This window comes from Mustela nigripes, chromosome 1 (assembly GCF_022355385.1).
Source record: "Mustela nigripes isolate SB6536 chromosome 1, MUSNIG.SB6536, whole genome shotgun sequence".
In the NCBI taxonomy this organism is placed as follows: Eukaryota; Metazoa; Chordata; class Mammalia; order Carnivora; family Mustelidae; genus Mustela; species Mustela nigripes.
The window spans coordinates 757874-769967 of record NC_081557.1 but is presented as its reverse complement, the minus strand read 5'-3'; the positions used below and the strand labels follow the sequence as shown (position 1 = coordinate 769967).

Genomic DNA, 12094 nt, shown 5'->3' with positions numbered 1-12094 from the left:
TGGGAGGGCCGGGACCCTCCAAGGGGGCAGGCCCCACGTCCTTACCTGCCGAGACGGGCATCTGGGTGTAGATCTGGTTCACGAACACCTCCCCGCTGGCCTTGACCGTGACGACCTGAGAGCACAGGGAGGGAGCAGGTCAGGGTGGCCCCGGGACACGTGCCAGCGGGGCCTCTGCCCCGGAGGGCCACGACCTCCCACGAGGAGGGGCTGACGGAGGAGCCAAGTTCTGCCTCAGGCTCAGCTGGTGTGTCCGCAGTTCCCTGGAGGGCCGAGCATCCTCTCCGGCAAAACCCAAGTGATTGTATGAAATAGGGAAGTCGGAAAAACAAAATAAAAATAAAACTAAACCGGGACAGGGGAAGTTGGCTCCAGTGAAGCCCTGGCCCTCCCTCCAGGGCTGGTGGGGCGGGTGTGGAGGCCCCGGTGCCCCTCCCGGAGTGGTTCTGTCTGGGGGACTCTCATGCAGAGGCCTGTGGGCCGGGAGGTCCTCAGCCCACATCCCCCTCACCCACCGCCATGCCAGGATCAAGGGCTTGGGCAGAGGTCACTTGCCATGAGGGACATAGACTCCCCTCAACTGGCATCTGCTCTCACCCTGCCCCCCGACGCCCGGGTCTGCTCTCACCATGTGCCCTCCGTCCAGGCTCAGCGTCAGGCTCTTGAGGCACGTCTCAGTGTCCGTCAGGCCGCACCGCCGCAGCTCTCCCAGCACAGTGAAGACGCTGCTGTCACAGGGCTACAGACACAGGTCCTCACACTCTGCCCAAAGGCGCCCGCCCCCGGCCGCCTCTAACCCCTGGACACCCTGTGGGGTGGCGCCGGGAGCTGGGGCGCAGATGCAGCAGACCCAGCAGCCCGGGCAGGGGTGGGCCAGCTGCACGGCTGTGGCCCAAAGCCGCCCGGGTAGGCGCGAGGCCCAGGTCCCACCTTGGCCAGCACGTAACTGCAGTCCCCGTGCACCGTGTACTGCCTCTCGTCGAACGTGGAGATGTGGGCGCCCCCCAGCACCGCGCAGGTGCCTGGGCACGGCAGCTCCCGGCAACTCCACTGGCCTCTGGAGCAGGTGCTGTGGACGGTAGAGACCACGCGTGTGCCGCCCCTGGGGGCATCCAGCCCCAGCCTGTGCACTGGCCGGAGGACACAGGTCCGGCCCAGGCCCACCTGCATCCCCGCCTAGACCGGCGCCTGGCGGTGTCTGCGTGGAGAGCCCTGGGCACGCCTGGGGTCCGCAGGAAGAGAGGACAGCCAGCCCTTGGGCCTCGGCCCCTGAGTCGTCCCAGGCCATGTCCGGGGTTGTAGGCGGGAGGGTCTGGGGTCCTACCAGTTTGTACAGTCTGTGGCGTAGCTGGTCCCCGGAGCATAGGTGGCCCCATTGTACACACAAGGACACTGGGATGCTGGAATGCAGCCGGTCTGGCCGATGTCGTCGAGCACCGTCCCTGCAGAAGCAGGCAGGCCATGGACGGGGCAGGTGCTGGGCAGGGGCCACCCCTGAGCCAGTGGAGGGGACCCGACCTTGGGCCCAGGTCGCCCCGCCCTACAGGGGCTCCTCGGACCCAGGGGCTCAGCCTGCCTCTGTGGGATGCCCGGGGAGGCCCCTCTCACCCTCAGGGCAGAAGCAGCCGTCCACACAGTGGTCCTCGCAGAGCTGGGAGTGCTCCAGGTTGGAGCAGGTGTCGGCGCAGGGCGAGCCGCACTCCCGGTGCTGCATGCTGGGGGGGCAGGTCTGGGCTGGGGAGGGAGGACAGAGCCGCGTCATCGATGGCCCCCAGCTCCCGGCTCAGGAGGGACAGCACGACGGGCACTCACGGCAGAGGTGGGGGCTCCTCCAGTCCGGGGGCAGCCCCCCGGCATGGGCACACTGGCGCGCATACTCGGCGAGTGTGGGGCAGATGCAGCGAGTGCGGTCCGCGTGCTCGCAGAGGCAGAGGTCTTGCCGGCAGGCCTGCACATAGCTGCCGGCGTCCAGCAGAGCTCGGCAGCCCGAGAACAGCTGGCCGGTCAGGATCTCCTCGCAGGGGCCCTGGGGGCAGAGCCGGGAGCACGCACTGAGTGCAGGCTCGGGACCCTCCCCCGGGCTCCGGGCCGCCAACCCCCCTCGCCCCCACAGGAGCAGGGCCCGTCCACGCCAGGGCTTACGGTGCCATGCCCACAGTCCGTCGGGGGCACGGGGACAGGGTCCTGACACTGCTCCGTGGGGCCGTCCATCTTCTGCAGATTCCCGTACTCGAGGGCCGTCAGCTTGACCCCTGCGGGAACACAACCCCAGGCCCCTGAGGCTCCTGAGGCTCCCCGAGGGGTCGGCACTGCCTCTGGTCCCCCAACCACCCTGCTGGGTGAAGAGGTGCTCAGGGAGTCTGAAAGTAAGTGGGGGACCACCCAAGTCATTCAGGGCTACGGGCAGAGGGCTGAGGCCTGAGGGTTCTCCAAGCCCGGGGAAGCATGCTGCCCAAAGGGCCGGAGAGTGACCCTGACCTCACCCAGCCCTTGGAGCCCAGCCAAGCCCTCACCGGGCCCCCCCTCCGACGACCGGGCAGGCGTGCCCCCTGGGGCTGCCAGCCCCATGCGGGTGAGCTTCCTCTGGGCTTCTTGGGCCTGGCGAGGGGGTCCTGGGGGTGGGGGACTCCAGCTGGGTCACGTGAAGCCTCCCTTCCTGGCGGCAGGAGGCCCAAGAAACCAGAAGGTCTGCTTGGAGGCGGTGCTGAGGGTGCGGGGAGGTACGTGTGCACGCGTGCTGGGGACATGTCTGTGCCGGCGTGGGCGTGCGCGCAGCTCCGCGTATGCATGTGCGTGTGCGTGTGCGTGTGCAAACCGGGGACACCCGACCCAAGGTTCTGGAAGTGCAGGGAGCACTGGGAAAGGAATCCAGCTACCATGGGCAGCCGTGGGGAGGCTTACCATGGGAGAGGAACTCGTTGAACACAGGCTGACCATTGAAGTCTCCGCAGAGCCCACAGGTCTGGTTGGCGAACTTGGGGTCCAGCTCCAGCTGGAATGAGGCGCACATCAGATGCCTGGCCCCACAGGGACATGTCAGGCCCCACAGAGGTGCCACAGGCCGTGGACCCCTGCCTCCGACGCTCCAGGGTCTCCGTGACAGCGGAGATAGGCTCCCTGGCCCCTCCTCACCAGCCCCAGGCAGCGGGGTCCGGCCGTCCCCCAGCCCCCGGCCAGAGCACTTTCTTCCCTCTCTGGGGAGGCCGTTGGGCCGGCGACACCCCCCCACCCCGGCCCTGAGCCCCGGTCTCACCAGGAGGCTGTCATCAGGGCTCCACATGAGGATGAGGCCCAGCTTGGCATCCACCTTCAGGTAGCCGTTGCTGACCTCGATGAGGACCCCCGACTGGCTGAAGGGCGGCTGAGTTCTGTGGAGAGAGGGCCGGGCTGAGGCCCCGAGGCCACGCGGGACAGGGCTATGGAGGCCTAATCCCGGCCAGGTAGGGCCCCCGACGGCACGAATGTGACCGGAATGCTGGGCCACAGACAGCACCACGGGCACGAGAGGACAGAGGACCCCAGAGCTCCATGGTCACGGAGGAACTAGGAAGGGGGCCACTTCCCCGGGCAGGGAAAGAGCCTCAGGCCTCTGGGGGTGTGCTCAGGGGCCTGCCTGGGCATGACGCCATGTGCCCCCCACAACCACCTGGACTCACGGGCGGCCGTTAACCAGGATGGAGCTCTTGGTCAGCTGGATGACCATGCCGTCGAGCTTCATGGTGACTGCAGTGACCGTGGTGGCGTTGGACTCCCCGCCGCGGCGCAGCTGCACGTTGAAGTCCTCGTACGCGGCGCCACAGTGCGCGGACAGGACGTAGTTGCACCGGCCGGGGAAGCGGAAGATGTCGCCGTCGAAGGTCTTGTAGTGGAAGTCGCCCCAGGTGCTGCAGACGCGCCCGTTGTGCGCGGGGTTCCGGGCTGCGGGCCAAGGAGGGCCAGAGGATGCCGGACTACGCCCCGGGCCGGGGACGCAGCTGCCCCGGGGTTGAGGGGTGCGGACGGCAGGGAGGAGCTGCTTGGACCCAGGCCCTCGGGGAACACAGCCTCTCTCCAGCACTTACCCCCCATCCACGTGGGGAGCGGGACCCCGTCCAGCCGCCCCCCAGCCTCACAGCCCCTCTCACCTCGCACCACCGGGGCCGTCCTCAGAGGGGGCAGGAAGCTCATCCCGCGGAGTGGGTGGCCTGCGGGGACAGGGCGCGGGGTCACGCCGCCTGCACACACGGGGTCTCTGCTGCCCCCGCCAAGCCTGCCGGCACCACGCCCAGCTGGGGCTGGAGCTGAGGCCCCACAAGCCGGCGACCTTCCCTCCGGGCCGTCCCGAGCGGCTGCAAGCGCTCCGGCCCGGAACTCTGCCCAGAGCTCTTGCCCGGGGCCAAGTCAGTGCCCAGCGCCCAGGACGACCCCTTGGATGCTGAGGCCAGGCACAGATGAGCCTCCCTGAGCCCAGCCGGGGGGAGTGATCCTCTCCTAGGGCCACACACCCAGCGTGGCAGCACAGGTGTACCGGAGAGCCCCCCACCAGCCAAGGGGACACCTGTGGCGAAGGGACCGGGACTTGCGGGGAGACAGGAGGACGGAGCTGTGAGCTCGGGCCTCATCGACCTTCCTGTCTGAAGCGGCCACAGGGACAGAAGGGGACTTCGGGGGCTGCAGGCAACGAACCAGGGCTGTGTGTTGGGGTGTCCTCCGGGCCCCCAAGTTCTGGCCCCGAGGGGCTGGGGCAGGACCGCACTAACAGGTGGGGGTCAACTCACCACCAAGCTCCTGGGGGACATGAAGTTCTGGGGACTTGTGGCTGTGTTCCACAGAGCTGCCCTGGGCCTGGCCTATGGGAAGAGCGAGGGCGCTGGGCCTGAGCCAGGAGACAGGGGACAGAGAGGGACAGGCCCCGGAAGGGCCCAGAACTGGTGGGGGTTCTCCCTGCACAGGGCTGGGGATGGGGGGGAGTCTCTGTCCACGACGCCCGCACCAGGCTCACGCGCTGTACAAGCTTTCTCCCCGCTTGCCCCACGAGCACTCGGGGCTCCCCGAGCCCTGACATGGCACCACCCACAGCCCTGCATTCCTCTACTATCCCCTTGTTCACGCGGGTTCTCCCTGCGGGGGGCATGGGGCAGGGACGAATGTCTGCACGGACAGCCTGAGACGGCTGAAGCTGCGGGTCACCTGAGCACGTCAGGAGACAACCAGGGCCCCGGGCGAGGATGTGGGGGTGCGGAGTCGAGTGCGGTGGGGCTGCCTGGCCCTGCCCCTGACCTCGCAGGGGACAGTCCACACTCATCCGTGACGCAGGTGCCCCAGGAGCAGCCAGCAGAGACTGGCCCCACACACGGAGGCAGGAGGCCGGGGACGGTAAGGTGCGGGCACGCATGCCGAGGTCCCCATGGTGCTGAGGGCCTCAGGAATGCTGTCCCCTTGCCCAGGGCAGCTCCTCCAGGAGCACGCTGTCACCTGACAGCTGTGCAGGACCCAGCCATCTTCTGGGACGCAGAAGCCGGAGGTGCAAACCTGGGTGGGAGGGGCCTCGGGGGGTCCAGGAGCCTCTCCCCAGCGTCCCCACGGCGTGGACCTCTCGATCACACCCACTCCCCAAGGCTGAGGTCCCCTGGAGGGCCCTCTCAAGACCCAGACAGGGAAAATGAGCTGGTGACCTGGGGCGTGAGGGGTTCCAGGGCCCTGAGGACCGGCTCAGAGGAGGTCTGGTGGGGGCAGAGGCAGCAGGAAAGCAGCACAGATGGACGTGCCCGCCGGCCAGGGAGGCAGTTGGGGGCTTAGAGATGCTGGGTTCCTCTCCCCCACCTCAGGGGAGCGGCTCAGCCTCAGAGGCCCCTCCCTGACGTGGGCCCCCACAGCGTCCAAGGGACCCCCAAACCCACAAGCTGGCGCCCACAAGACAGCAAGGGGCAGGGCCGGGGTCCAGCCTGGGAGCCGCTCACAGACAAGCCCAGCTTCCCCGGGGCTGGGGTCAGGCCGCGGAGCTGTCTGCCGCCCTCCCAGCTCCAGAGCCGCCCCAGGAAGTGGGGGGCCCCTGGGCTGCCAGGTCAGGACCAGCCCTGGAAGCCGCTCAGTGGGAGCCTTACCTACGTGCTGGGCACAGGCCAGGGCGAGGGCCAGGGCCCAGAGCGGGGCCAGCATCCTGCTGGCGACACCCATCCTGCGGAGGGAGGGGAGAAGGCCCCGGGGCAGCGTCTAAGGAAGGACCTGAGTGGGCAGGGTCCTTTTGTAGCCCCAAGAGCTGGCTCCGGCCCCAGTGGCTTCACGTGGGAGGGCGGGGCAGGTCCTGCTCTTCCCCTCACCCGGGTAAACAGTAGGCACTGGCTTGGAGCTGGCCAGCCGCCGGCGACAGGCAGAGATGGGCATAGCTGCCAGTCCTGGCCTGGGGGGACCCTCCTGCCATGGCCCCCACCCCTGCAGCTTCACTGCTTCTGTGGACCCTGACCCCACGGACTCCCCGGGGCTGCCGGGGCCTCGCTCTCTCGGGAGAGGCCTGGGGGCAGCATCCACAGCGACAGGACCCAGCCCCGCAGTACAGCCCCCAGCCTGGTACCGCCTCAGACCCTGACTGGGCTTCTGGTTCCGGTTCCTGGCTCCAGGCGGCAGCGGGCCCCGGGGCAACTTGAGTCACACATGGCCTCGTGGCCACCAGGGGTGAAAGTAGCCGTGCCCACTGACTTGCCCCCAAAAATCACCCCACCAGGTGGGCTGAGATGGCCCCATAGCGCAGCAAAGACCTGGCCCCAGACCGCGGGTGTGTGGGCATCAGGTCCTTTGGGGCGGGGCAAACGGTGCTGAACTCTCCGCACGAGACGGCCACATGCCCCACGGACCAGCAGCTCCACTGACTGCAAGTGGGCCCGACCCGGAGGTCCCCGCTGGGGACGGAGGCGCAAAGCCTGGGCTGGGCCGTTCCGAGCATCTTTCCTGCACGGAGGGGCCCGTCCCAACCTGGTTTTCGGTCTCTGAGTCGTCCCCTCCCCGTGCCCTGACTTGGCCCTGGTCCTGTGAGAGAGAGCACTGCGCGCATCAGGGGGATCGTGGGGGAGCAAGGGGGAGCCTGTGGGAGCAGGAGCAGGAGCCTGACGGGCGTGAGTGAGTGCGGCCCCCAGCAGAGCCTGCTGCTAACCCCCACCCCAGGCTCCCCTACTGGGCCTTGGAGCCGGACACCGGGTCACCCGCAGCTGAGCAGGGCAGCGGGGTCCCCGGGGACAGGCAGAGTGCACAGACCGGCTCCAAAGTGCTGCAAGTGCTTGGTGAGCAGGACAGGGCACGGTGGGAGGCATGGCCTCAAGGATCTGTGGGCGGGGCCGGGCCCCTGGCTGAGGGGATGTGACGGACGGACGCCTCCCCAAAGGCAGGAGGCACAGGTCCAGCAGGGTCCATGCCGCTGGCACTGGACTCAAGCCGGAGTTCACACGGGACCCCTTGCTCCTCCAAGCCACAGCCGGGCTGCTGGGGGATATGTCCTGCCTGCACAAGGCCGGGCCACCCAGGAAGCTGCAGGCACTGCTCTGCCCGGAGCGGCTGCCCAGGCGCCTCCAGGCCACAGGAGGTCCCTGCCTGGCTTCACTTCCCTTCCCAGGCTCACCCCCCACCATTTCCCGTAAGGCACTGCCCAGGGCTGCTCCGTGACCACAGCCAGGGTCCAAGACAGCCTGGCTGACCCAGGCTTCCTCCTGGGGCGCGACCTGAACCACAGGACACGGGCTACCGGGCACTTTCTCGTCCAAGCAGGACACCCAGGGAGGCCCCAGGCCTGGCGTCTGCTCACGTCTCAGCTTTTGGGGTTCTTGAGGGACCCCTGGGGAGGCCGCTGGAGTCAGAGCAGGTGTGGGACTGGCCACCTAACCTCAAACATCGGGGCCCTTCTTCCCTGTGACCTTGTGTCCCTGGGCAGTTCTCAGGTAAGCATCTGTCCTCTGAGCACCTGGTGCGTGGCCAGCCTGTCCCCACCATCGCCCATTGAATGGCCAAGCACAGAGCCAAGGCCAAGTCTATGGAGGGGGCCGTGGAAGGGTGAGGGGTTGGGGTTCCCCGGAGCAGCCCGGCAGTGACTCTGCCCCCTGCCCCTTCTCAGAGGGCTTCCTGCTCAAGGAGCGGCGGTATGGGGACAGGGCGAGGCTGTGGCTGGCTGTGGCCTCTCTGCAGACGGGGTCCGTGGGAAGCTTGGCAGGGAGTAGGTCACACACCGAGGAACCCCGCGGCACGGGGACCATGCCCAGGGACACACGTAGGGAAAGGCCTGGCCCGGGGCAGTGGCCCCAGAAGCCTTTGTTCCCCTGGGGTCCCTGAGGACCACACGGCCACTGCCAGGACCCCAGCCCCAGGTCTGATAGTGATGGGCTTGCTGGACTCCAGGGAGATGGGGTCGGGCCCTCACAGGATCTAGCCAGCCTTGCCCTGCAGACGAGAGGAGTGGCGTGCAGCCCTTGGCTGTGTCCCCGAGTGGGGCTCTTGCTGCCACTGCTATCACTGGGCCACTCAGATTTGGGACAGGAAGTGGCCATCAGACGGCCCTCTTTGTCACCGGTGGCTGGACCGAGGCTGACCCCAGTGAGGACGAAGCCCCCCCGGCAGGATCTGGCCTGAGCAGGGCCCCACGGGGCCAAGGGTCCCACAGGGGGGCATAAGGCCGTCTCCCCTCTGGGGGTGAGGGTGAAGATGAGACCCAGGCTCTGTCATTTCTTGGACTTCCTGTATATTTAATGAGTGCCGGATCGTGGCTCCCCCGAAGCACATTGAGTCTCACACCGCGGCAGTTAATGGGGCGGTGCCCACCTCTCCTGGCAGTGCCCAAATTCCTGCCTCCCAGGACGCCCCCCGAGGGTTGTGGGAGTGGCCCTGGCCAGCCCCCACACCCCGCGCAGGCACTGAGATCGCTGGCGTCACAGATGGCAAAACGGGCATTTGCGGAAGGGTTACCGCTTGTCCCGGTGATAGGGAGTGATTTCTCAACCGGGACAGGCCGTGTCCCTCGCAGCCCCGAGGAGGAAGTGGGCAGTGGGCTGGGGCTCTGGGAGCCACTGATAGCGGCCGGATTATCTGCGGGCACTGTTGACGCAAAGGGCAGGTGTGGGCCCGGGTGTCTCCTGGCCAGGCGCTTCCTCATAGGGACAAGGACCACTGATCTCTCCCTGCGTGGCCCTGGGGCCCCAGGGAGAGCCGTCCGCGGTGCCCACAGCTGGGCTCAGCCTCCTGGCCCCGGTGGGCTGAGACCCTCGCTGCCCGATGGGCTAGGTAGGGGTCAGGGGTGTGCTCTCCCGTGAGAGAGAAGGGGAGCCGAGAGTAAATTTGGTTTTCTGGTGGGGCTGCCCTGATTTGAAACCTTTGTGTGTGTGTTTATTTATCTGAATCACTGAACAAACAGAATTCCTCTGGAGAGCTGGGCTGGCTGCTGGGCCCTGGCCCCGAAGGTCCACGGTCTGGCCGAAGGACGGGTCCCCCCCACCCCCCACCCCATGTGCCCAGCACCACCCCATCCACAGAGGGCCCCACCCCGCCCCCGTAGCCCCAAGGGTCTGTGACAGTGGGGGCGGCCACTGTCCACTGGTAGGGGGTTCCCCGAAGGTGAGCACATTTGTGTTCTGGGGTCAGGGGAGGCTCACACACTAGCCCTCCCCTGTCCCCCTCCCCTGTCCCCTGTCCCCGGGCGCTAGGGCCTGCCTAAGGGGGACAGAATGTGCTGCCCCCCCCTCCCTGCGGCTCCCATGGCATGTGGGCCACAGAGCAGCCTCACGGCAGGGGCGCAGGGTCCGTCTAATACTCCCAGCAAACCTGAAAGGTCTTTATCACAGCATAAAGTCCTATTTGCAACAATTACAAGGTCACCTCCGGGTATAGCCTCAGAGAACTGGAGGCAGGGTCAGGGGACACGTGCATCCCCACATTCGGAGCAGCGTTACTCACAACAGTGGAAACGCAGAAGCAGCCCCCGCATCCATCCATGGACGCGCAGATACACATGGTCCGTCCACACACCGGACTGTCCCTCGGCCTGAACACGGAGGGACACACAGACACCTGCCACAGCTGATGGACCTGGGAGACGTGGTGAGGAGTGCAACAGACCAGACACAGGGACACATACTGCAGGATCCCACCCAGATGGGGTCCCTGGAGTCTCCAGATTCACAGGGACAGAGAGTGGACGGTGGGCGCCCGGGCCGAGGGAGGGACGGGAGTCAGTGTCTCAGGGAATGGATTCTCGGGAGGTTAGAAGCTTCTGGAAACAGACGGCATTTTGTTACATGTATTTTATCACAATTTTTCTTAATTGGAAAAAATGTTAAGCAAAACCCCGCCTGGAGACAATGACTGGATGCTCAGCAGACCCTGCAGACCGAAAAGGAGTCCGCAAACTCTGGCGCCCAGTGGTGGCCCCCGGGGGTCCTCCTGCTCTCAGCCCCGTCCAGCCCCCCTAGCCAGAGGGGCTTCTGCTCCTACCAATTCCCAGGTTCCCATCAAACACCAATAAAGCGGCCAGGTCTCGGGTAAGTCCGCAAAGGCCACAGCGTGGAGCGAGCTGAGGCAGGCGAGCTGAGGCTCAGAGGGCTCGCGGGCGCCAGCACCACAAGCTCTCGTGCCCAGGGCTGGCACTCAGCAAAGCAGGGGCGTGCGGACACTCAGGCACACCCGGAGTCTCTGAGGAATTCCGTGCGGGCGCTCTGCACACACGTGCTTGGGGTCACTGCCCCCCGGGCCCCCACCCTGCACCGCGTCTGGACGGTGACACCCCGCCCCCTTCTGCCTGGCTCCTGGGGGGCGGGGACAACACTGTCTTCCTCTGGCGGGACCAGAGACGCAGGAGCCAGGGGCCCAGGCAGCCAGGCAGTGACCCTGGGAGAGAGACCCTCGCGGCCTGGGGGACCGGGGTTTGTAAAGAGGCAATGGCGAGTTGCAGAAGGAAATGACCAAGGGGACAGTGGGGCTGCAGCTTCCTCCCAAAACACATCCCCCAGCCAGAGAGCTGAAGCACGGCGGAGGCATCCCGGGAGCAGTGCTGGGGGGGCCCTGACCCCCTCCCTGACAGACCCCAGGAGCTTTCGGGAGCCCTGGGGGCAGCAGAGGCCCCCCGCACCAGCCCGTCTGGCCTCTACTCCCAAGGCCAGACACAGCCTCTCACCCTGGACCCGAGGCCAAGGCCACACAGAGGCAGGGAGACCAGGCACCGGGGGGCCCTGATGGGCTGCAGACCCCCCCACCCCACCCGGCTCAGAGGCTCAGGCTGGGCAGGGAAGCCCTGTCCCTGTGGCCCTGGAGCCGAGGCAGCTTAGAGCATCTACCCCGGTCCCCACAAGCCGCAGCCCCGGGCGGACAGGTGTCACCCCGTTCCCCTCCGTGAGCACCTCACTCTCCACTCTCTTCTCTACCCATGAGGGGCCCTGCCCTGGCTTTCCTGGGGGATACAAGTGCCCCAGTCAGGACACAGGAGGCTCCCATGCGTCCAACCCAATGGCGGGGGTGCCTGCGCCACTGGCTCTGCCCGTCCGTCAGGCACAGACAGGGTGGCCCTGTGCATGGCTGTGTCCAGGCCGCTCTGCCTGCCCCCGCCTCTGTGTCAGTTTCATTTTCACGCGGCTCGGTGTGTCACTGGGCTCCCCCGGCTCCCCCTCCCAGCCCGTGGATTACTTAGACCACATTTCGGAGCGCTTGGGGGTTCCTGGCTAACTCTCCGTTGCCGGCTCCAAACTCTGTCGTCAGAGACAAACCCTGCCCGGTTCGGTTTCCATCATGTCCAGGTGCAGAGCTTTGTTCCGTGACCAGGATGTGGCCCACCTCGGTCCACGCCCTGTGGGCGCCCGGGGGGCGTGTGCGCTCTGCTGCTGTTGGCTAAGCGCCGGTCAGCTCCTGCCTGCCCACGGGATTAAGTTCCTCCACATCCTTGTCAACTTCCTGACCGGCTCTTCTGTCCGCTGTGGGAAGGGGCGTGTGGCATCTCCTCAAGGAATTGTCAGTTTGTGTAAGTCTCCCTTCGGTTTCGTCTGTGCTCCGTTCACATAGTTCACAGCTTTTAGGGGCCCTCTTCTGGGGAGCGGCTCTCTGCTCCTTCCTCAGACGACGTCCCGTCTTCTGTCCACTGATGCGTCCCTGGCTG

The 12094-nt window shown here is 66.8% G+C and overlaps 1 protein-coding gene across 1 annotated transcript in view; it reads right to left on the bottom strand.

Moving 5' to 3' along the window:
* The window catches only part of MUC5B (mucin 5B, oligomeric mucus/gel-forming), a 61262-nt gene extending 54862 nt beyond the window's left edge, over window positions 1-6400 (bottom strand). The window contains exons 1-15 of the mRNA XM_059386835.1: window positions 6300-6400; window positions 6084-6157; window positions 4758-4829; window positions 4538-4613; window positions 4125-4249; window positions 3657-3918; window positions 3254-3368; window positions 2902-2992; window positions 2143-2252; window positions 1813-2026; window positions 1609-1734; window positions 1325-1442; window positions 931-1069; window positions 629-739; window positions 46-115 (exon numbers count right to left, since the gene is read on the bottom strand). Of these exons, the coding sequence (XP_059242818.1) occupies window positions 46-115; window positions 629-739; window positions 931-1069; window positions 1325-1442; window positions 1609-1734; window positions 1813-2026; window positions 2143-2252; window positions 2902-2992; window positions 3254-3368; window positions 3657-3918; window positions 4125-4249; window positions 4538-4613; window positions 4758-4829; window positions 6084-6157; window positions 6300-6400 (1804 nt within the window). The remainder of the gene's footprint in view (window positions 1-45; window positions 116-628; window positions 740-930; window positions 1070-1324; window positions 1443-1608; window positions 1735-1812; window positions 2027-2142; window positions 2253-2901; window positions 2993-3253; window positions 3369-3656; window positions 3919-4124; window positions 4250-4537; window positions 4614-4757; window positions 4830-6083; window positions 6158-6299) is intronic.
* Between the last annotated feature and the right edge of the window lie 5694 nt (window positions 6401-12094).